The 24997-nt window shown below is 47.0% G+C and overlaps 1 protein-coding gene across 1 annotated transcript in view; it reads left to right on the forward strand.

Moving 5' to 3' along the window:
• The first annotated feature begins 6042 nt into the window (after window positions 1-6042).
• The window catches only part of Col23a1 (collagen type XXIII alpha 1 chain), a 287845-nt gene continuing 268890 nt past the window's right edge, over window positions 6043-24997 (forward strand). The window contains 2 exon segments of the mRNA XM_035448111.1: window positions 6043-6251; window positions 6253-6301. Of these exon segments, the coding sequence (XP_035304002.1) occupies window positions 6043-6251; window positions 6253-6301 (258 nt within the window).

Consider the following 24997-nt stretch of genomic DNA (forward strand, 5'->3'; position numbering starts at 1 on the left):
ACTCATCTATTTAAAAAAAAATCTGTTTAGTCTTATCTTAGAAATGTCATCTTATACTTGGATTATTATATATACAGGACCCAGCCAAGATGACACATTGATATCTCACTGGCCTTTGCCTTCCCTGTGTTTTGTTTTCTGGTTAAGGAGCCAGTATGTCCTCTAACTTATTTTTGGCTGTTTTTCGTGACTTTTGCTTCCCTGGGTTGGGTGATAGGTGGTTGGTAATTAAGTGGCTGTTCAGAGTATGTATCCTCTTCCGCTGCACAGTGGCATCCTACACAAGAATGACGGGACAGTTAGACACCTAATTCCCTGCTGGCTTTGGTCAACATGCATTCTCTTCAGCCATATGAAGTCGTGTGTGTGTGTGTGTGTGTGTGTGTGTGTGTGTGTGTGTGTGTGTGTGTGTGTATGTGTGATCAATGCCCGGTCCTCTGAATTGTTTTAATGAAATAGGTTGGTTTTGAGACAAGGTCTTATACTCTGTAGCTCAGGCTACCTCAGGCCAGAGCTAGTTTGTCTAGATCTTTATGAGATTTAAATGTTTTGTTTTGGAGATAGGTTATATAGTTCAGGCTGGCCTTGAACTTGTTATGTACCCATAGTTAGCTTTGAACTCCTGATCTTTCTATCCCACATCCCAATTGCAGGGTCACAGGCCTGCATCCCCACCAGCCCAGCAGGGAGTCTTAGAGTTAGTAGGGTTTCCTTTGTGTAAGTTCATATTTCTAGTGTGGTTTTCCTTCTGCCCCAAGTTATGGCATTAACATTTCTCTTTACTGTGATTATGATGATAATGAATTCTTTCAGCTTTTGTGTTTCTGGGAGTTTTCAACACCCTCCCCCCATGAGACAGTTTCATTAACTCTTGCTGGCTTTCAACTCATAGTCTTCCTGCCTCAGCCTCTTGAGTACTGGCATCACAGGTATGTGTCATTGTCATTGATGTAGTTCTGTATTCCTGCTGGGTCTGGAGTTGTGTTGATGAAAATGGAATGTTTTCTACCCTGTGGATTGTACTGTAGCCAGGAAACCTGATATTTTGTTCCTTTGCATATGTTTTTCCTTTTTTCTAATTGCTTTTAAGTTGGTTTCTCTTTACCATTCAGCTCAAGCAACCTTTGATGTGCCTTGAGTAGTTGTCTTCATTGCATTTAGCCCACCAATGCCCTTGGACCAGAGGGTGTGGGGTCCCCTGCTCTAATATTCTCTGCCTTATTTCCTTGAGACAGGTTTGGTGACATTCTGACCTATCTAGCTAGCCCCAGTAATCTTGTCTCTGCCCCACACAGTGCTGAAGTTATTCCTGGCTTTTTACATGGGTGCTGGGAACTCTTGACTCATGTCCCCATGCTTGCAAAGAGCAGGAACTCTTCCCCATTTCCCAGCCCCTATCTAGTGTATTTCTAGGTTTATGTATATGAGTGTTTTGCTTTTATATACGCCTATCCATGAAGGCCAGAAGAGGGTATCAGATTCCCTGGAACTGGAGTTAGAGCACCATGTGGGTGCTAGGAATTGAACCCAGATATTCTGCAAGAATGGCAAGTGTTTGTTTTCTTTTTTAAGGTTTACTATTTTTTTGGGTTTTTCAAGACAGGGTTTCTCTGTGTGGCCCTGGCTGTTCTGGAATTCACTCTGTAGACCAGATGGACCCTGAACTCAGAGATCTGCCTGCCTCTGCCTCCCAATTGCTGGGATAGATAGAGGTTTATTTATTTTTATTTTATACATGTGGGTATTTTGTCTCTGTGTATCTCTACCGTGTGCTTGCAGTACCCAAAGAGGCCAGAAGAGGGTGTTAGATTCCCCCAGAACTAGAGTTACAGATGTTTGTGAGCCACCCTGTGGATGCTAGGAATCAAACCTGGATCCTCAAATACAGCAAGTATACTCAACTGCTGAACCATTGCTCCCAGCCTAGTGTTGTGAGGTATTTGTTTGTTTTGTCTTGACGGGGTTATTTTTAAAATTTCAAATTAGCATCTTCAAGAATTTGTTTTGGGCCTTTTAAAAAAGTCTCTATCATTGCTTCTTACCTTTAGTTCCTTGAGCAGGAGGAATATAGTCCTTTAATATCTTTGTCCCTGCCATTTCTGGGTTGCTTGTGAGTACTTTCTCTTCTATTCATCTTCTCCTCTGCTATGTGGTACAGGTAGCTTCCTGTTGTACCTTATTTGTTGTACCTTGCTTGTATTCCTTCACACTTCAGCTGTCACATGCTTGCTTGAATCAATTTGATCTGTTCAGGTTTTGGTTTTAAGCAAGACCTAGGTCAATGCTTAGTCCAGGGCTCGTTTTCCCCCACTGCATCAAAACATTTGAGTGTTCAACAACATCTGATCTGTCAGGGTTTCTGTACTAGTGGGCAGGAAGACCCCCTAGCCAGTAGGACTTTTTTGCATTTAGAATTCCAATCATCCTGGTCTGTTTTCCTACTCACTAGGAGCCTCTCCCCTGTAGCTCTGAACTGCCTTGCTGCTCTAGACTACCACAGCCACTCAGCTCTTCTACTGGAGGCCAGCCCTGGCTGAGGCCCTTTCCTTGCACTGTGGACTAGGCAGTCTCTAGAGTCCTTGAGTTCCCTGTTACCCATCTCCCAAGGCTCACCATCCTTTCTGTTGCTGATATCCAGGGCCTTGCAATCTGCCATGTAGTTTTATTGGTTTTAAACAGAGTAAAAGCTAGATGGTTCCCATTAATACCTGCTTTTTAAAAAGCTGAAAACTGAGGGTCTGAAGGGTTGTACTGCCAGCTGGTAGACCAGGATAAGAGACACTGACTGAAGACGTGACTTTTCTTCAGTGACAATCTTAGCATATAATTGTCTCTTAAAACCTTAGAACTTAAGTTAAACTTTGGGAGGAGGTATCTGGAAATGCTTACACAGATCTCTACATCCTTGAGCAACACTGTGAACACATCTAGACCCTTTGGTTATGTGTTAACCTTTGGGTATCAGCTAGGGGAGGGTCATGCACATTTCTGTTCCAATTACAATGCAGCAAAGGAGTATGGCCAGGCTGCCCATATATCTCCCTTCTCCTAGTGTGGGATCGCAGAACTCCCTGGAAGTCAGTTAATCCTTCAACCCCCTGAAGAGAATTCAGAATTGGAAACAAAGACAGAGCTCACAATTCATGGGTCTCTTGCTCCCTTGGCATGCATAGCCCAGAGATGGGAGAAGAGCAAATGCCAGGTCTTCACAGCTGTGAAGTTGGTTCACAGCTGATGGCTGGTGGTGCCATTCTTGCTTCTACCCCTAGGTTCTTTGGCACATGTGTTCATATTAGGAGCACACCATCACAGAGAGGTACCCTGATTAACCATGTACCACATCCCCAAACTTCACCATTCTATTTCACCAGTGCTTTCAAAGGCAGCTGCCATATTCCAAGGCTGGCTTCTTCAACCTACTGCAGAATGCAGTGTTAGCCAGTGGACTCAACCCACATCTTTGGCTAATTAGATGGCTTGAGTGGGTGTGTTGTATGAGATTTCATACCTGTGGGTTACCTGTTATGAACATCATGCAGGTGGCTAAGATTGTAAATGGAAAGACAGCTCATAGCTGGAATGGTTATCCCTGTGGGGGACCCATCTCTGGCTCTTCCTTCACTGAGAGTTCAAAGTAATCCAGCTGGCCAGTTGGTGTCTGAGGAGTACCACGCAGGGGTAAGCAAGAGTGTCTCACTGGCAGGATGGCACTCAGAGGCACTGGTAGCTCGGACTGAATGCATGATAGGTTGGGTGCATATGTGCACTCTGTTTTTTGTGGGGCTGCCCTCTGCACTACAATTACTGGGCTCCTGACATGTAGGTTTGGCCAACAGGGGTCTCCAGCAGGAGGGAGACAGAGTGTTTCTTCTAGCCCCTTCACCCACCAAGTCATGGTTCATAAAGGCTGTGTGCTCAGCCAAAGGTCACAGCTCCTGGTGAGCAGAGTTCTTATAGTACCTGACTTTCCACAGGCTGCCCAGCAGGCTTTTCTCACCCATTCAGTTAGGGATAACAATGGCTACCCACGACTGTGAGCCTGAGAGTGCTCCCCCCAACCCCCTGCCGGCTTTCCTCATTGCCACCATGAAGCCTGTCTACAGTCAAGCTGGCTTCAGTCACCTGTTCTGAGGGTGCCGCCTTTTCCTTCTAGGACCCCAACTGACAAGCAACTGAGTGTTTTCTTTCTTGCTTTTCCAATTGAGAATTGCAGACAGTAAACTTATTTTTCGTCTTAATTTGCTTACCAAGTGTTTATTGCACCTGGACTATGGGTCAGATAGTGTTCTGTAAGAAGAGAGTGGCTCATGAAACAAGGGGATACAGTTAAAAGATAACTAGGAACAGATGTCCCCATCCCCTGATTAATCATGAAGGGGACTGAGAATGGGGCCATCTTAGATTGGGCAGTCTGGGGCAGGCTCTGGAAACCTTGACTTCAAGATTAGGAGCTTGCTCTTCACAGTCTTAGAGGAGGCTAATCCACATAGTCTACAAAAATAAAGAAAGGCCTGGTGAGCAATGAGCTTGGCCTGTTTAATACACAGAAACTTCTAGAACAGCAGTACCCATTAACCCTAATGCTGGTCGGAATTGGGGAATTACCTTTTAGTGAGAATGAGTGTTAATTTGTAATACAGTGTTGGCCTCTTTCAATGACTTCATTTGGTACTTTCAGGTTTGCTTAGCAAGTGGTTTTTAGAGTATTTGTTGGGCACACACTGAGTTTTCTCACTGGGCCAAGACTGTATAATCACTACTGGGAACTCACTTTATCTGAGGCCACAGCTAGGAAATTTTTGGAAATTGCACCCTTGCTTCATTCAGTTCAGTGGGTCTCTAGGGCAAGGTGCTTTCCCCTCTGAATTAAGGGAGTAGGAATTTGGCTGGGGGTTTCAACAGGCTCAACGAATACAGAATGGATAATGTAACCACAGGAATTAAGCAGACAACCACCGGTGATTCAGGGAGGGAAGGTGGCAAGTCTTCATCTAAAACCCATCACATGAGTGGCTGTTCTCAAACGGGTGTCACATGAGTTAATGCAACAGTTGAGACCTGTTTTGAGGTACAAATATGCCTTGTGGGATAAAACCTGGGTTCCAACTTTAGCCTCTCTGGTCACCCCTGGCTTTCTCTTTGGCCCCTATTGGTGTCCTAATATAATTGTAGCTAAGTCAGTATGGTACATTGCAGATTTTGGCTTGATCCAAGTTTTTCCGTGAGGAATTCACGGAAAAGTGAATTCTACAAAGTTCTACAAAGTTCGGGGCTCTCGTCCCTTTTATTTTTGTCTGCTTCCCAAACTAAACTCTCCGTCTGGGTCAGCTCTCTCCAAAGTATGACCATTACTGTCTAATGCCCATGTCTGACTTTATAAATGGTGAGAGCATTGACTGTATGAGGCGTCTGCTTTCCCTCCATTTCTTCCTTCCTTTTCCCGTATTATTCTCCTTATGCCTTTCTTTCCTCCCTCTTCTCCCGCATCCTTTCTTTTCTTCCTCCTATTCTCTCTGATTCTTTCCATGCCCACGCGCAGGGGTCGCTTTTGGCCACCAAGCGGCGCTCAGCGACCGTCTAGGACGGACTTGTAACTTTCCCACAGGGTTCCAAGTTTTGGTTTGCAAGTGTCAGAAAGGTCAGTCTACAAGTTTGGGGGTCGCTCCTAGGACACGAACGGCGCCACAGCCTCAGGAGAGCTGCGGGAGAACCGAGACCAGTCGCGTCTGGCCCTCGGGTGGTAGCGGCTGGGCACTGAGGCACGCACGCTGGGACCCGCGTGGCGAGAACCCGGAGCCGCGGATCCGGTGAGCGCCAGGGGCCCCCGCCCTCCCCGACCGGCCGCTCCTCCCCTGGGTGGGTCCCCGCGCCTTTTCTGGCGGGGTCTATTTGCATAGAGGGAACTGCCCGCAGTGGCCGCTGCGTTGGAGCGGGCAGCGAGGGGGGCGTGCGCGATCCGTGGCCACCGGGACGCAGATCCCCGCAGCCGCCGACCTGGAGTCTACCGGGGCCACAGCCCCGACGCAGAGCCGGCTGGCAGCCATGGGCGCGGGCGAGCGCCCGTCGGGCGGGGGAGGCGCGCAGGACCCCGGCGCGGGCTGCGGGGCCCGGGTGCTAGGCGCGCTGTGCCTGCTGCTGTCGGTGGGCTCGGCCACCGCCTGTCTGCTGCTGGGCGCCCAGGCGGCCGCACTGCACGGCCGAGTGGAGGCGCTGGAGCAGGAGCGCGAAATTTTGCGGCGCGCGGGCCGTCCGGAGCCCTGACGCCTGGGCCGAAACGCACCTGGAGCGCCTGCTGCGGGAGGTGAGGCGCACGATCGCCGGCCGGGGATGTCCGGCTACGCGTGGGGTGTGGGGGTGTGGGGGTGTGGGGGTGCGGGAGTGCGGGGGGTGCGGAAGTGGCATGATAGTCACCCCTAGGAACACGGTTCACCTAGTGGGTTGAACAGGGATCATTAGTCATGAGGTGTCCTGCTGTCCGGCTCCGATGCCAGGATTTGCATTGTAGGAAAAACAATCCAAAGGGGCCGTTTAGGGAACACGCAGGAGCGGAGGTAAGGTAAGATCTTGGAGCAACAGTCCTGAGCATTGCGTTTTTACTAAAGTGTGCTCTCAGACCCACCGTCTCCAGCCTGCTTCCAGCGCCCGCCCAAGATACTAATTAGGCTCGTGCGTCCCTACGCTTGGTCGGCCTCTAACAACCGGGACCCATCAAGGCTCCCGGCCAGCGCTCCCTCGCCTCCGTGCCCGGGAAGGTTTGGCTGGGGGCGGCTCTGGCTTGGAAGTCCTGTGTTCTCAAGCTGGCCCGCTGAAACCGCGCATCTGTATAGCCACCGAGCGAGGATGCAGATGAGCTGCTTCTGTGCATTTGTCTGGTTGCGATCTCCAAGTGCACTCCAAGGCGTCTTCGATTTATTTTCTGAAGGTTAAGACTGATTTTGTGAGCCGGGCTTGGTGGCTCGTCTGTAATCCCAGAATTTGTAGGCTAGGGGCTGGTTTATAGTTAAGAACCAGGTCCAGTCAGTGCTACAGAAGAAAACTTAAAACAACAACAGCAGCGGAGTGGCTTGTGGCTTTAATCCCAGCATTTTGGAGGCAGAGGCAGACGGATCTCTGTGAGTTTGAGGCCAGCCTGTCTCGATAGTCTCTGTTTGAGACTCTGTCTCGAGGAAGGGGAAAAAAATCACATTGTGCTCTGCCTCTGAGACTCCGCAGTCGATACATTGGGCAGAACCTCTACTTTTGTGTAGCAAGCCTCTTTGCTGTAGAACTATGGCAGACACCAGCACACTAGTTAGATTTTCTTGGCTCTGCTTCCCTTGTGGGAATGGTTATCCTCCTCCTGGGGAAGATGGCTGCCCCAAGTCTAAAGAGGTGGGGAAGGGGTCACTCCTAAGCACAGTAGAAAACGAACCTTGCTTCATGGTAGAGAAAGCAGGAAGGCAGGAAGGCTATCTACCACCCATTCCTAAATTGTGCCCATCTGCCATCTTTGTTACTGTACTAACTGGGGTGTTGAACTGCTTTGTGGAGAGTTAGTTACTGCCTACCTGTGAATCCCCCAACCCTTTTCGAGATAGGGTTGCTATGTATAGCCCTGTCTGTCCTGGAACTCACTCTGTAGACCAGGCTGGCCTCAAACTCACAGAGATCCGCCTGCCTCTGCCTCCTTGGTGCTGGGATTAAAGGTGTGCTTCACCGCCGGCTCAGGCTGTCCTTTCTAATAAGAATAAACTACAAGCTGTGGCCAGGAAACCAGAAATTCCTGGAAGAGCTTTGTACAAGGAGCTCACAGGTTCTGTCTGAATTGATAGGAATGTATTTGTGAGGAAGCAGCCCCCCAACACACACACATACACACACACACACACACACACACACACACACACACACACACACACAGCAGGAGTGTTGATACATGTGGGCAGGGATGGACCTGGGGCCTTGCACAAGCTCTACCCACTGAACCAGATAGTCCTCTAGCCCAGATGTTGGCTCCTCAGCCCCGTGGTCTCTTCCTCTTCCTCCTGTCCTTCCCCCTTCTTCTCCCTCCTCCCCTCTCCTCTTCATCCTTCTCCTCCTGCCTCTCCCTTTTCTTTTCCTCTTCTTCCTTGCCCTTCTGTTTCTCCCTTTCTTTCTTGTTTTTGCCCTTTCTTCTCTTTTTTCATGAAATATTTATTTATTTTTGAAATAGTCTTAATATATAGTCCTGGCTTGCCTGGGACTTGCTATGTAGCCCAAGATGGCCTCAAATTTGCAGTGATCCTCCTGCCTCTGTGTCCAGAGTGCTGAGATTACAGGCATATACCGCCATGCCTAGCCTCATTTTTTTTTTTTCCTGAGACAGGTTCTTTCTTGTTATGTATCCCTGGCTGACCTTGAACTCAATGCTGGCTTCCTACTCTTTGCCTTTAAAGGCAAAGGAAAAAAATTCAGGCCCTGAGTTCTCCACCCCTATCCATGAACTGCTGTGCCCTTCAACACATGGTGCCATGTCATGTATCTGAGTTCTGAGGCACTGTGGTGCTAGGAGTGTAGACTGTGGGGCTTAGAGTGTAGATGGGCTCCTTTCTCTTCCTGGAAGAGTCGGAGACGACCCAGCACCAACACTTAAGTGTTGTTTGTCTGCTGGGGGTCTCTCTATCCATAGTGACAAGGTCTCACTCTCCCTGAGTGCCATTTGGTTCCTGCTGCTTGTTAAATGTTTCTGGATGGGAAATGCACGCACTGATCATGATGGGAAATCTGTGGGAGACACTTTATGTGGAGCCCACAGTTGGCTTGACCTTGATGTATAGTTTTTCTAATTATTAGATATGGAGGATAAATAATTATTGAACTGAACGTCTCTTAGAGAAAGGATGCTTGGATTCAGCATGTTTCCTAGCTTGCTTTGCTCCCAGGGAAGCCCCCTTTTAAGTCACCGCTGAAGTAGCTGTGTGTATATACAAGTGCCTGCCGCTTGCCCTTTAACCAATAAAGTCGTGTGCAGAGGATCCGAGGCAGAAACCATGTCCAAATTAAAAAAAAAAAAATTCTTGCCAGCCACATACAAGTTTAATGTCAGGGGGGAAAAATGAGTCAACAAAAGCCACTGTTTATAGGGGACCCACTGTCCCTGTTCCCTTGGGAACAGAACCATGACATCAGTTTTTCTGGGGATGGCTGATGTGCCTGATAACATAGTTACAGAAGGAATATTCATGTTCTGTCATGATTATCGAAGGACCCTTCCTGCAGTACATATGGGAAAGAAAGGACTTTCAAAATATCAAAACAAGATTTCTAAGCAAGAGCCATTAAAGGCAGTATCTTTAGTAGGATCTAAAAATATTCATGTGAAACCAAACATCTCCTATTCTGCTTTGAAAGTGCCTTAAGTAACTGCCCAATTAATCACTGGCTCAGCACCTCGAACTTCAGTGTGCAGGAGCTGAGAATTCAGAATGCATAGCTTTCATAGTGCAGTAAAAAACTTAATGCAAAGGATTAAAGCAATATTTGGTTGCGTTCAGAGGAGGCAGTTTCCAGCTTACAGTGGATTTACTGTTGGCTCTTGGCCTTCTATTGTCCAGACCAGTGTGAAAACAAGGAAAACCAAGAGAGTTGGACAAAACTCTTATTCCTCCTTTCTACTTTCTTTCCTGTGTGTCTTGGTTTGTATTACTGTCAAGTCCAGAAATCCGGTGTGACTTTCTTGCTCAGTGCCTCTGGTAGTCAGCTCGTCAGAGCTGCTCTGTTGAGTCTCTGTTAATAAAGATGCCTAGAATTGGAGTATAAATCAGCTCTTGACGTTTCCCAGCTCCTAATAGCACCAGCCCCCAAAGAAGTTTCCTTCCAATTACTTTCTGGCACACTTACTTTCTCTTTCTGCTTTTCCCCTTGTCTTTAAAACTTTTTTTTTTAAATGCTGCCATTTGGGAGAGCTTCACAATAATAGCAATCTGTTTAGAAGAAGCCAACTGTGTGGGTTGTTTTCTCCAGAGACACTTTAGAGTTGTTGAATTGGTCATTTCCAGGCTGACTTTGAAGATGGGGTGGAGGTGGGGGCAAGGCAGGCTTCTGAAAGGGAAGCAAGGTGCTCTGGAAGCTGACTGAATGCTACCATGGGATGGAGCAGGGCAACGCTGCACATGGTACTCACCCCAAGTAGGGAGTGAGACCTGGACCGCATGTTTACAGGCTGTCTTTTGATTGCTTCGGCTTCCTGCACTTCAGCCTTCCTTTCTCTAACACAGTTATCTGATGGCTCGTGTAATGAGACTCAAGCAAGCCGATGCCGGGGCCACTCCTGGCTGATGCTGGGTAGGGTTAGGATGTACATCGAGATATTACCCTGAAGGCTCATGCATTGAGAACTTAGTTGCTGGGATGCCAGTGCCAGGAGGTGGTGTGGGCCTGTAAGAAGTGATGGAGCCCAATTGGAGTCTAGAGTCAGTCTTAGGCCTGCCGACCTTTAGATTATAGATGCCATCCTGTCCTAACTTCCTGATGGTGCTGTGGTCCATACTCTCCCCTTTCATCCTCTACTTCTCTCTCTTCCTCTCCCTCCCTGCCATCAATCATACCATCTGCCAAGAGGTCATGACCAGAGACAAAAAGAAATAGGCTGCCTGGTCTTGCACTTTCAGTCTACAAAAGTGCACTGAGTCTCTTTTCTTTATAAAATAGCCTGTCTCTAGTCTTTGATTATAGTGACAAAAGACAGGCCAGTAGTCAGACAAGGTCTCATTATGTAGCCCAGACTGGCTTTGAACTTACTATGAAGCCTAAGCTGACCTCAATTTTGTAGTCCTCCTGCCTCAGCCTCCTCAGGCAGGTGAGCATGCATCGCCATGCCTAAGAGTAGATAGCTTTTGATGGCAGGTGATGGAATGCCTGATGTGGCCACTTAACCGTGATAACCCAATGGCAGCACTGGATTATCTTGTGTAGTAAGAGAAGACTGGAACACAGCAGAGTTGGACAGTTCGTGGCTCACACCTCAGTGCCTGATCCTGCTGACAGTTTTCTGCTTTTCCAGGCCCTCATCTGGAACTTCCTTGGCACCAAATAGCTAAGGTAGGGGGACGGAGGAGAAAGAGTCACACTCCTGAGAGCTCCCCCATGGTGTTTAAAACTGGGGGAAGTGCTGGAAGCATCTTTCAGCAGAATTCCCTTGTAGCCAGCAGCAGAATTAGGTCATGTGACCATGGCCACCCTTTCACTGGGGAAGGTAATGAGCTGACAACCAGGGGGCTTTGGCCAATCTGGATTCTTCCTCCGGGGCTGGGCACATTGCCACTGCAATAGAATCGAGGCTTTGTTAGGAAGGAAGACAACTGGGGAGTGACCAGCAGTGTCAGCCAGGTGCTAACTGTTGCTGCTGCCACTTTGGAGCACAGGGGCAGAGGTGTGCTAGGTTCTCACAGTTTCTACAACCATGTTCTCCTTCCACTCTGTGTTTCCCAATCACCATGCTTGAGAGCCAACTCCAGTGACAAACCTGTTGCCTCTTGGGACCTTGCTACCCACATTCAGCTCTTGTCCAGCCAGAGTTGAAGGGAACACTCCTGTGTTTGACTTCTTCCTGGTTCACTCCCATATTCTGCAGTTGCATTAGTCTGTTTTCTGTTAGCATGACAAAACATCAGAGGCTGGGCCATTTATAAAGAGAAAAGGTTGATAACATCACACCATGTCAGATCTGGCACAGAAGAGCCAAGGCGAAGGGGAGAAGAATCCAGAACACAGAGGGGTTCTTACAGCAACCCTGTCTCATGAGAACTAACTCAGAGGTCCAGCAAGAAGATACCTTAATCCCTTCCAAGGGCATCATCTCCAGTGACTTAAGGACTGCCACTAGGCCCCACCTCTTAAAGACCTATTTCTTAAAATGGCCTCACAGAGGGCCAGCTTTGGACACATAAGCCCTTGGAGGTGTCTTTAACCCTCGACTGGGCTGTCATGCTGGAATGCTCTACCTCTCTGTTCCCAGCATTTGCAGAGAATGGTATCACTTCACTGTCAGAAATGTAAGTCACTGCAGGTGGAGGCAACTGGTTCAGACAATCCGAGCACTGAGTTCTGCCACGTGTTCTGTACCTGTCCCTGCTCAGTGTGCCCTGGCAGCTCTGCTCCCCTCGAAGCCCTGCTTCCAAGGCCATAGATCTCTGCAGATATATTTCAATGTGGGCTCTGAATCCTGCAACAGAGTAGGTCATGGCCCCCACGGCAGGGTGTCTGTCCCTTTTCCCTTACTAAGAACGGTCTTTTTATGTATTTATTTGATCATGTTGTATCTGCAGTCACGATGCAGACAGAAATGAACACTGACACTCCGCTTGCTTACTCCTTATTTTGCAGTCCAGAATCCTAGCCTATGACCCGGTGCTACCTTCATTTTGGGTTAACCTAGTCTAGATAATCCTTCACAGACTTGTCTAGAGATGTGTCCCTTCTGTGATTTTACATCCTAGTGAGTTTACAATATTAACCATCATACTCACTAGATAGCCAAGGATAGCCCTGAAATCTTGATCCTCCTGCCTCTACCAGTACTGGGATTGCACGTGTGAACCACCATACCAAACAGGCGTGGCATTTAAGTCAACCTTTCTAAATCATTTTGGGTCCTGGACCTTCAAATAATGTAACAGAGCTCCTGTCCATTGAAGGGGACTCAGATTTCAAAAGGCACCATGGCTTGAATACCCTAGAAGTTGGGGTGCATATCTGCTCAGGCATAGCTGCTGGCATCTTGATCTGGGGCTTCAGTTGGTTCCATATTTCTCAAGGATGTCCGTATTGTCCTCAGGAGATGACAGGGAAGCTTCTAGAAGCTCCAGATCCACACTCATAGCATCAGTTTGTTTTCTGCAACAGTATTGACAGAAATTCCCTAATTTGCTATGTGAATCCACTACAAATTAACAGCACCCAGCAGTGAGATTATTTGTGCAGGACACTGAGCCCAGATGGGCAACTCTCTCATCAGCTAGATTCCAGGTGTGTGTGTGTGTGTGTGTGTGTGTGTGTGTGTGTGTGTGTGTGTGTACATGTGTATATATGGCCTGAGGGATAGAGAAGTACAGGATGTCTCAAAGAATAATCTGGAATGAGAGAAAAATTGGAGCCGTGTTATAAAGAAATTCAACTTTGTTGGCTTGAAATTTAGCTGAGGGAAGGTTTGTGTGTTTGTTTTAATTACATCCGTTCATTCAGTGTGTATGTTTTTTATGTGCAAGCATGTACATACACACCACGGTGCGTATGTAGAAGTCAGAAAATAATTCTCAGAAGTCAACTATTTCCCTCCACCTTGTGGCCACTGGGAATCCAACTCAGGTTGTTGGGCTTGGTGATAATCTCCTTTATCCAATGAGCCATCTTTCCGGCCCCCTTTGTCTTAGAGTTTCAACCTGTGTCAGGTGCCTATGCCCAAGTCACCTTGTCAGGACGTGTTCTCACGAGGGAGGCCCAGCTCCTCTCTGGCCTGTTTTAGGAATCTTTGGGTAGTAGCCTGACTGTCAGGGGCCAGTAAGGGTGAGGTGCCTTACCTGGCACTGTTCCAGAAGGCCTAGGTTTAAAAGAGAAAATTGTCCATGGTGAGGAGTGAGAGGCCAACCCTGCTTACTGCTTTGTGGCCAGGGTAGTTGCCACCATCCCCTTCCCCCCCAGTCCTCTTGATATGAGTAGGGCTTGGGCCCATACTGGTTCACAGACATGGGGCAGGAGAGGGAAGCCTGGACAGGCACTCTGTCACAGAGAAGCTGTCCCATGACCCTTGCCTGACATAATGGATGACTCATAGCCCCTCATTAGAGGGCAGCTCATTAGAAGGCTGCTCTATTCAGGGTTACTGTGGACAGTTAAAGGCCACCATATTGGATTTTGTGGAGACTGCCTCTTGGGTCCAGCCCTAGGGAGTGGCAGGATCGAGTTGAGGAGCTGGACAGCAGGCAACGAATGGAAAATGACTAAGAGGAATGTCACAGCAAAGGAGCTCTTGTCAAACTGACAGATAGGATTCTTGCTGAGGACAAGCCAGGGTGACCAAACAGCACTACCAGGATAGTGGGTGTTACAGGTCTGATCTGGAAAAACCTTCAGGACTATCTGTGGAACCCTTGGTGCTACTGGCAGCTGGTGGGACCTTTAGGGAGATCAGATGTAGTGGGGGAAGTTAGGTCACTGGAACATGCCTTTGAAGAGGACTTTAGGAAGGGTCCCTTCCTGTCCTTCTTTCCAAGCCTTCATGTTATGACCGGGCCGTCACCATTAGACTGTCCCCTCTATGATACACTGCACCTCCATAGGCCCCAAACAAGGCCAAGTCACCATGGACTGAAACCTCCAAAATCATGAGCAACCCTCTATATTATTCTCTTCTCCTTCTCTTCCTCCTCCTCATTCATCCTTTTTAGATTTAGATTTCTTTGTAAGTGTGCTTGTATGCTCACATGTATTTGGTTGCTCACAGAGTCCACAAGGAGGTGTTGGATCCTCTGGAACTATGGAATGTGGTAAACTTCCCATTGTGGGTGCTAGGAACTGAACCAGCTCCCCTACAAGAGCAGTGAGTGCTCTTAAGCACTGAGCCATCTCTCCAGCTCCCCTTTATTTATTTTTAAGAGTTGATTTTTGATTATGTTTATCTAAGTGTGTCTCTGTGTGGATATGCATGTGTCAACGAAGCTGCCTGCAGAGGCCAGAGGCGTTGGATTCCCCCCAAAGCTGGAGTTGCAGGTAGCTGTGAACCGCCTGATTGGGAGCTGGGAGTCAAATCTATGTCTTCCAGAAGAGTAGTTCATGCTCTTAACTGCAGAGTCAGCAGTACTCCATTGGTTCATATACATTAGCAATGTATATGTTACCCACAAGCTCTCAGGAGCTTGCCACAATGGCAGAAAGCTGCCTCACACTGGGGGTGGGGGAAGTCACCCCACTTGTGAGTCAGTAGTTCCTTGATAAACTGACAAGTGTGACTGCTACAAGTTGGATTTTTGCAGGATGTTGGCACGTGGGCCTAGCAGACAGTTCAGGAGCCTGCCTGGAGTTCAGTCAAGCAGGGCCGCTTTGTCAGTTCCAAGCTGTGGATCCTACTGGCCTGTTTTCATTTGTTTTGTGGTACTGAAGATTAAATCCAGTCCTCGTGTGCGCTCATCAGGTGCTTTACCACTGAGCTACAATCCAGTCTGATTCCACTGCCCTTTGCATTCAGGACTCAGCAGAGCTGGGACAGCCCTCCACCTTCAGAGAAGCCTGTCCCTCATCCCAGTTTTCCACAAGTTTCTCTCTTTTCTCTAAATATCCTTCACCTCATGGGCGCTGTCAAATGTGGGGGAGAACTGAGGGTCCCTCTGATCAGACTGCTTTTTTTCACACTAGCATTGCCTTAGTCCTCCAGCTCTTGCCACCACTGTGCCCCTTAATAATACTTTGATGGATGCAATCACCCCTGTGTCTGTGGGATTCAGGATCCCTGGGCGCCAAAGCAGCGTCTGTTATTCTTTAGGATGTAGGGTAACTAGATGAGGAAGACTGTCCTTGGGGCTCTGAAAAGGTTTTGTTGTTGTTGTTTTAATTTATCTTATTTTAATATTTATATTTATTTATTTATTTATTTATTTATTTTGTTGCTGGGGCCTTGTGAACACTTTATTGCTGTGTTGGTTGGTTTTTGTCAACTTGACACAAACAAACTAGAGTCACCTGAGAGAGAGACCCTCAGTTGAGTTGCCTCCATCAGATTGGCCTGTAGGCCAATCTATAGGGTGTTTTTCTTGATTAGTGATTGGAATGGGAGGGCCTACACCTGGGCTGGTGGTCCTGGATGGTATAAAAAGCAAGCTGAGCACGTTAGTAAGGAATGTTACTGCATGACCGCTGCTTTATTTAGTTCCTGCCTCTGGGTTTCTGCCTTGACTTCCCTCAGTGCTGGCCTGTGACTCACAAGCCAAATAAAAATCCCTTTCCTCCCCCAGGTTAACGCAGCAACAGAGAGCAAAACCAGGACAACCACGGAGCTTGCCCTGACTCTGTGTCCTGTGATCCTCTAAAGCTGTTGCTTCATCATGAAGTCTTGCCTCTAGCTTCGTGGTGGGCAAAGCTGGTTTCGTGTCCTTTCTTTGTGTTAGTCCCAAAGATTTCTTCCCCAAATCAGGCTCTGTGGTGGAAGGTGACATAGACCTTTTCAAATGGTGTGTGGCAATGGCAGGCACCAGGGCCTATTCTACGGACTGACTTGTAACTATACAGATGAAAGTTAGCTTAGTCTGGGAAAGTTTTCCAGTGGCCATATACAGCCTCCAGTTCTTGCTTCAGAATTAATCTTTATTTTTATTTTTATGCTTATTTATTTATTTATTTATCTATCATGTATGGGTTACACATGGAGGTCAGAGAGCAATATGAGGAAATCAGGGTTTTTTTTTTGTTGTTGTTGTTGTTGTTTTTTGTTTTCCCTATGGGAAGTGTATTCTGGGGATCGAACTCATGTGGCCAGGCTTGGCTACGAGTGCCTTTAACCACTGAGCCATCTTGCCAGCCCCAGCTTTAATCTATAATTGTTGACACAAGCATTCAGAAAAACATCTCTTCATCATGTCCAGAAACATATTTTGGGACTTAGCACGAACCATCGGGGAGAGAAATAGGTTTACAGATGGAGTTTAAGGAAAGTTACGGCAGTGTATGGCCTAGAGAAAGACAACTGAGCCGCCCCCTCTCTCCAACTCATGCTTTCCCTGAACTGCTGGAGAGGGAACTGAGGCTTCTGTCATTATGGGCATTCATTCTATCACCGGAGTACCTTTAGCCCCTTTATACACACATCTGCGTGGGTAGTTTTGCGTGTACAGCCTCCAGCTTCTCCCTAGCATCTCCAGTGGCCTTTGAGATAGGAGTCACTCTCCCCAAGAGGAGCAGTGACATCTGAACATCTGAGAGTGTCCTTCTGAAACATTCCCCAGACTTCTTGCCCTGTGCCCTTTTCCCAGCCCTATGACTGGCCTAGGGAGAGCCACCATTGAGTGTGGAGTAGCAGGGACAGCAGTCTGTTCTGCCAGTGTACACAGCCTTGAGGACATCTGTTAAGTGATGGATGTATGGAAGACGTTAGTCTTAAGCAGACCCAGGTTCCCATCCCAGCTCTGCCATTTCCCAGCTTGGTGACTTGGGGTGGGTAGTTGATTGTTTTTCTGAACTTCAGTTTGCTCATCTGTGAACCAGGGGTTGTAGTGCCAGCCTGGCATGGTTTCCGTGGGAGTGAAGTGGGAAGCGCTCTGTGCATTGTGAGCACTCTGAAGCCCTCTCATTTCCAGAATGCCTTGTTTATCGAGCCCAGAGGGGATGGCCGTATAGGCCTGTTGGCTAACTGGAGAGGAGTCTCAAGGTTACATAGCTGACCTTATGATCCTTTAGCTGGCCATAGTGGTAAACATCCCAGCACTCAGGAGGCTGAGGCACCATAGGCACAAGTTCAAGGGTAGATGGATTCCCATGTGTGAAGTCATAGTGAAACTGTGTGTCAAATGCCCCAAACAAAACAAAGTACAATACAAACTCCCTTAACACTGTGATCAGCTATTGTAGCAAAGCCATACAATGCATATCTATCTATCTCTATATCTCTATCTCTATCTCTATCTCTATCTCTATCTCTATCTCTATCTCTATATCTATATATGTCACCTTTAGGTTTTGAGTCCCCAGGGCTGAGGCTCGCTGCTTGTTGCTTTGTAGCAGAGAGAAAGCAAACACAAAACTGACCTCATGACCCCATTTTTTCTGGGTTTCTCATTTGTGCAGAAGGAAAGACTTCCCATGTAATTAAAAAATCATATTTATAAAATATAAAATATAAAAAATATAAAAAAATAAAAGCCAAAGTGCTCATGGAAATAACTATGCGTTTGTCATTGTGATGTGTGTAAGACCCAGTGCATTTGCTCTGATTGATAAGTTAGCCTGGCTCCGAGGCTGCACAATGCAGCACAAACATGCCTAAGTGCTCGTGATAAACCTGGGGAACCAGAGGCTTCACACATCTGCTTCAATTCACATTTGTAAATGAGAGAATTTATTTCCCTGATGTAGCCAGGAAATCTGGGCCGAGGGGGCCAGGGTGGGGGGGTTGCTTTCAAATGGGCAGTGTGAACATCCAAAGTAGAATTTATTTCCAACTTCAAGTTGTGAAACAAATCATAAAGCAATTAGAATGTAGCAATTACTCTGGTTAAAAAAAATTTAAATAAAATTGACTCAAGTTTGGTCCTCCTGGGGAAAACACTCCACAAAGAAGGCGGGAGTCTGTTCCTTTGTGTGGCTACCTTTTGTGTGGTGAGCATCTGTTATGGTCCACAATGTCCTGTCTTTTCAGACCCAAGTGTTGTACAATCAATGAAGAGCAGTCCCATGGTAGCAGTGGAGTAGTAACATGTGAAAACATAACACAATGTAAAAGAGCAAAAATGTATGTGCAGGTGTGCTCATGTGTGTGTCTGTGTGTGTGAGTGCATGTCTGTATGTGACCATAGGCATGCATGTGGTTGTGTGTATTATGTGTATGACTATATGTATGCATGTGACTGTGTATGTAAGTGTGCATGTTTGCATGTGAGTGTGGCTGTATGTCTGCATGTGTGTATGGATGTGTGCGTAAGTGCACACATGCATGGATGTGAGAGTTTGTACATATATGTGGGTGTGTGAGAGTTGGTCTGCATGAACCCACATGTGTGAGCAGCTGCAAAGGAATCCAGCAGAATGACTATCAGGTGCCCACATGGGACCAGCCTGGTCTGTGCTCTTTGGTAGGAGCTTTTCTACCTAGTTTCCCCCAAAAAACTCCCTACAGTGGGCACTGTGTAGCTCCTTTGTGGGAATTAGAGCTGGCTTTTCTAGGCCCCAGCTTCCTCTGCTAGGAAAGGGCCGCAGAACCTGCCTCCCTGGGTCCCTGTGGGGATGCAGGGGGCTCTCTTTAGGTGTACCCTAGCAGGGCGCAGGGAAGCCATGAGCCCCTTAACACCTTCACCCCTTCCTTGCTAACCTGGAGTTATGTGTACAGGACTGTTAATATCTATTGCAGAAGACCTTTTGGGGACCCCACTAGCTATTCTCCGGGACTCAAGGAAGTGGAAAGTCACTTGGCCCAGTTCCCTGGTCCTTGCAGACTCCTTGTTGCTCTTTTTACTTTATTTTAAGTCCTCGTAGGTTCTGGTGGGCAGTCTGAAAGATGAATGGAGTCAGGGTGGGTTGTCTGAGACCTGGTTGGCATTAGTCTGCTAAGCTGCCATGGCAAAGCACCACAGGCTGGGTGGCTTGAATAGCAGGAATGAATTTTCTCTCAACTCTGGCGACTAGAAGTCTGGCATCACTGTGTTGACAGGCTTGGTTTTTCTGAGGCCACTCTTGGCTTTCACATGGCCATGTTCTTGCTGTATCTGCCTGTCAGCTTCCCTCAGTGTGTCTGTGTCTCAGTCCCCTCTTATTAGGACACTGACCTCTTGGGTGACTTCATTTTACTTCATTCATCTCTCTAAGGACCCATTTTCAAATACAAGCACGTTCTGAGTTACTGGGGACCAGGACTTCATCATAGAAACTTGGTGGGCATATCAGTTAACCTATGACATCATCAAATTCAAGCTTGATGTGTGAAAAGGAACTACCAGGTGTGTTCAGCCCAAAGTATTTCCACATGATATATCATCTACAGAGGTTATGCTCCAAAGTGTGTAATCTATTTGCAAGGAAACACCTATGTTTTTACGTATGTGCATGCACATAGGTGTGTGTATGTGCGTGTTGTGTGTGTATGTGGTGTGTGTATGTGTGTGTGATGTGTGTATGTTTATGTGGTGTTGTGTGTGGTGTGTATGTGTGTGTGATGTGTGTATGTTTGTGTGGTGTGTGTGTATAGATCAGAGATTGATGTCAGATGTCTTCCTCAGTCACTCTCTACCTTATATTTTTTTTATTAAAATTAGATTTTGGGCCAGCAAGATGGCTTTGAGACATTTCATGTCTTTATTTATTTGTTTGTTTATAACTAGACAGAATTGGTTCTCTTCTTCTGCCATGTGGGTGGTCTAGCTGAGCCTTATCCCTAGCTCTTCACCTTATTTTTTAAGACAAGGTTTCCCCTGAGCCTAGAGATCTGTTAGGTTATACCAGCTGGCCCTTAAGCCCTAGAGACCCTCCTGTCTCATCCCCTGTGCTGGGATTCCCATCTCACACCTTCACACCTGGGTCTTCTTGAGTTCTGGGAAACATTTTACCCACCTGGGGGGGTCTCCTCAGGTTAGAATGTTTTAAGTAAACTTTATAGTTTCGTGTTCAGCCACATTCACAGCTGTCCTCAACCACCTGCAAACCACCTGCTCAGATGCAGATGCTGGGGTTAGCTGGAAGCAGAGAGCTGATGCTTAAGGATCTAGGCAGGGTATGACAAGCGCCTGAGAGGAGGCTTAGCCCGTCTGTCTCCCAACAGCCTGAGGGGTCTCCTCAAACAGCTAAAAGCTGTGATGAAAACCCACTATCCAGCAGGAGGGCCTCAGAGGGGATTTCTTCCTGTCAGCTCCATGTGAGGAACCCTTGCAGTGGGTCCAATGGGAAGCGATGCATGCCCTTCAAAGCGAATGAATAGGGACACAAATGGAGGATTCCCAAAGAGCTGGGTTTTGTTTGTAGACCACCCTTTCAATACATTAGCATGCACTTTGAAATCTTCAGGAAATCTGCCTGCTGATGTGGTTTGGAAGAGAGTGGCTCGGCGTGCTGATGGAAGTCACTGATTAAACCCACATTCCTTCCAGAATAGTCTGGCAGCCTCTGCCAAATGCCTGGGCCAGGCTAGCGGCTCTCTAGTTTGTGTTTGTCTTTGCATGTAGGTTTCACCTGGTGTGGGGACAGGGGAGGTGCCAAAGTTGAGGGAGATGCTCCATGATCCCAGAACACCTGCCCACAGTCTCCAAAACCCCCAACCTTGGGAAGTGGGGACGTGGAATTTTTTCATTTTTGTTTTCCCTTAATTTGTGATTGACCTACAAGGACGTTCAATTAAATTGTACAATTTGATACATTTAGATACATTTGCAGGCTTGGGACCTTTCCAACAATCAAGTTCTTGCCTATAGCTGTTGCCCTCCAAATTTCTTCATGCTTGCTTGAAGTTTCTTCTTTCCATCCCTCTGCCAGCCCATCAAGAGTCACTGGATTTCTGTTACTTTTGATTAGTTTTCATTCTTTTTTTTAAACACTTCTTTTATTTAGTATGTGTATGTTGTATGTGGGTGCATGCGCCTGCCATACTGTGCATGGTGAAGTCAAAGGACAACTTGCAGGAGTGGGGTCTGTCCTTCTACCTTGTAGGTTCTGGGGACTGAACTTGGGTTGTCAGGCTGTCAAACACCTTTTCTTAATGAGCCATCTTGCTGGCCCTTGTCTTTTTTTTTTTTTTTCTTTTTTTGAGATAGCATCTTACACCATAGCCCAACTCATGAGCAGCCCAGGCTAGCTTCCAGCTCACAGTGATCTTCCTGCCTGGGTGCTGGAATTACAGGTGTGAACCATCATGTCCAGCCAGGATTTCACCCTTTAAACCAGGTTGGCCTAGAAACTACTGAATTGTTCAGAGCTGTTTCACTTTACATTCTTGTTTGTTTGTTTGTTTGTTCATTTGTTTTTCTCTGTGTAGCCCTGGCTGTCCTGGAACTCACTCGGTAGACCAGGTTGGCTTCGAACTCACAGAGATCCGCCTGCCTCTGCCTGCCGAGTGCTGGGGTTAAAGTTGTTCACCACCACTGCTCCGGTCACTTTATATTCTCTTTTTTTTCACTCTATATTCTTTTCAGCAGTATGTGACAACTCTGACAGCCACATCCCATCCACCCCACCCCTACCACTTTTAAGATTTTCTCTTTATTATTAATTTTAAAGTCTTATTATGATACATTTTGCTGTAATTTTGTTTGTTTTGAGACAGGATGAGACTCTAGCTCATGCTGACAATCCTCCTGCCTCAGCCTCCCACATGCTGGGATTACAGAGATGAGTCACCAAACCTAGCTAACAACACCCCCCACCTCACGTGCACCGTGTGTGTGTGTGTGTGTGTGTGTGTGTGTGTGTGTGTGTGTGTGTGTGTGTGTGTGTGCCTGTCATGTCACACAGAAGTCAGAGGACAACCTTTGGGAGCTGGTTCTCTCCTTCCACCCTGGGTTACAGGGACCAAACTCAAGTTGTCGGGCTTGTTCAGCAAGCGCTTTCACCTGCTGAGCCATCTTGCTGTCCTCCAGCTCTTATTGCTCACCATCTTTGTGTTCTATTGAGATTCTTGGATAAATCTTGGACTTGTAGCTTTCATCACATTAGAAAACGTCCTTGAACCTGGCCTCCTCAAATATGTCTTTCCACCCCTTCTCTGGTGGCTCCGCTCCATGTAGTTAGCCTCCCGAAACCCCACAGCCTCTCTTCTCTTTTTTCCCCTTCTCAAAAGTTCTTTCTGTGTTCCATCTGAATGCTCTCTATTGTCTCCAGGTTCACTGGTCTCCTCTTCTGCAGTTAATCTGCCACTAATTCCTCCACCATGTTCTTCATCTTAGACATGGCCGTTTTCACCTCCAGGATTCTAATTTGGGTCTTTGTAATGTCTTTGCTGTTTCCCCTTCTTGAACACATGCACTCAGTTGCAGTAGTTGTCTTATGTCTTCGTGCTAATTCCAACATCTGTGGCCGTTGTGGAGTTTTGATTAATTGATTTTTCTCATACTGGACCCGATTTTCCTGGTGGTAATTTCTAGTGAGTGTTGGAGTTTCAAAGTTTCTATAAATATTCGTGAGCTTTGCTGTCATAGTTCAGATGCAGCTTTAGGGAGCTCAATGGTTTGTTGAAATTACATTTTAGTATATGTGTCCATCCGTGTGTGGGTGTGTGTGAGGGATAGTCTTTCTGTGTATCTCTGTGTGTGCGTGCGTGCGTGTGTGTTTGTGTGTGTGTGTGTGTGTGTGTGTGTGTGTGTGTGTGTGTATGAGTGTATCTGTTTGTGTGTGAGGGGGTTCATGTTCCGTGGCACATGTATGAAGGTCGGAGGAAAATTTGCTGGAGTCCATTCTCCCCTTCTATTATGTAAGTCCCAAGGCTGAACTTAGTTGTCAGGCTTGGCAGCAAGTCCCTTTACCTATGAGCCATCTTGGGCCCATAGCTCAGTCTGAAGAGTACTTGCCAAGCATGCATGAGACAATCCCCAACACTGCATAAACTGAACATCCTGAATCATGCCCGTAATTCCAGCTCTTGAGAGGTAGAGCCAGGGAAACAGGAAGTTCAAGGTCATCCTTAGCTACTGAGGGAAATAAGGGCCAGCATGGGCTAGAGATCAAAACAAGCATGGAAAAATAACCTTAAAAAAGAAAGAAAGAAATGTAGCTCAGTTTCCGGTATAGTGAGTTCATTGTCGTGACAACAGGGGAGTGTATACAGATGTGGAAGGCATAGGACAGTGGTTCAGTGTGGCCTTTGGTAACATGTGTTGCACATGCCACAATAGGCATGCTCATGTCAGTGTCACTACAAACACGAATGTAAGGTGTGTGCTGTGGCCACAGTGATGCTATCACTAGACAAGTGGGATGTTTTAGCTCCCTTACAATGTTACAGGAGCACTTGTGAGTGCCAGTGTGGCACTCTACCTCACCTGAGATGGATTGTCCCCTCCTGCTGAGGCAGGGCCCTCGAGATGCTTGGTGTGGCATATTCTGGAGAGCTGCTTGCTTCATGGAGTCTAATCTGGACACAGTGTCCTTTGCCTCCCTGGGTGTGTTCTAGCTGCCATTCCCTGCAGTCCTTTCCAGCAGTTCTCCTGACCCCAGGTAGTTTCTTCACTCAGTTCCGCTCACTGGGGCTTTACTACCACCCAGATGAACACTCAGAAGATCTCTGTGTGTCTCACAGGATGGACATGCCCTCCCAGTGACGGCTTTGGTTCCCAACTGGACGCTTCCTGCTTTCCTTCTTGGATGGCAATAAACCTGCCTCTCATTACCCTGAGTTTAGGTCCTTTTTTTTTTTTTTCAGCTCTAATATGCATGTAAAGCACTTTCAGAGCTGTTCATCCGTAGCCCTGTGAGAAACAGTTTAGCCAACCAGAGCACATGGTTTATGTATAATTTCTTTTGTCTTTACTTCACAGTTTGCAAAGTTGCTCGTGCCAGCCACACCCCTCACCTTCTCCAAGGTCCTAACATACAATAGTTCTCCTTTACTCATGGCTTTGCTTTCCGTGATTCAAGTTCCCGTGACTAATGACAGTCTGAATATAATGCATAAAAAAATGAAAAGCTTCAGAAGTTAAGCTGCTCCCGAGTCTTCGGCTGCACGCTGCTCTGAGTGATGAAATCTCACACCATCCTGCTGATTCCAGGATGTGAATCATGGTTTCCCTGCACTGCATCTCCACAGTATGTGCTATTCACCTGTCATTTCCATGGCTCAATGACCTAGAGTCACCTGAAGCACACAACTGTCCTCCTGAGGAAGCCTCTGAAGGTCACTAGTAACCTAACCCTGTGTCACAATGTATCATTGTATCATTCTCCTTGGCCATCTCGGCAACGTATCATGTCATGCAGCATCCCAAGAATGATGGCACAACACAGCATTTTGAGAGAGCACAGCATTATTAACATATTTTGTTAACAATGTTGTTGTAATTGTCCTATTTTATTGTTAGTTACTATGGGTCTCTTTTCTACCCTGTGAACTTTATAACTGTGCCAAACACTATTGTTTCTATAGGATTTGGTACTATTTGCAGTTTTAGGCATCCACTGAGGCTGTGTCATGAGTCCCTGCAGAAGAGGGAGGCGACAAAGCAGTGTTAATACAGTTAGATTCAATAGTCCTAGCTGCCTTCTGCCTTGGGATTCCCTGGCTTCCTGGATGACTTTTGGTTTTAGTTGGTGTCCAGCCATTAATCCATGCTCTCTGTTGTTCAGCCCTATACTTTTGAGCAGTACA

This window comes from Cricetulus griseus, chromosome 7 (genome assembly GCF_003668045.3).
Source record: "Cricetulus griseus strain 17A/GY chromosome 7, alternate assembly CriGri-PICRH-1.0, whole genome shotgun sequence".
Taxonomy (NCBI): domain Eukaryota; kingdom Metazoa; phylum Chordata; class Mammalia; order Rodentia; family Cricetidae; genus Cricetulus; species Cricetulus griseus.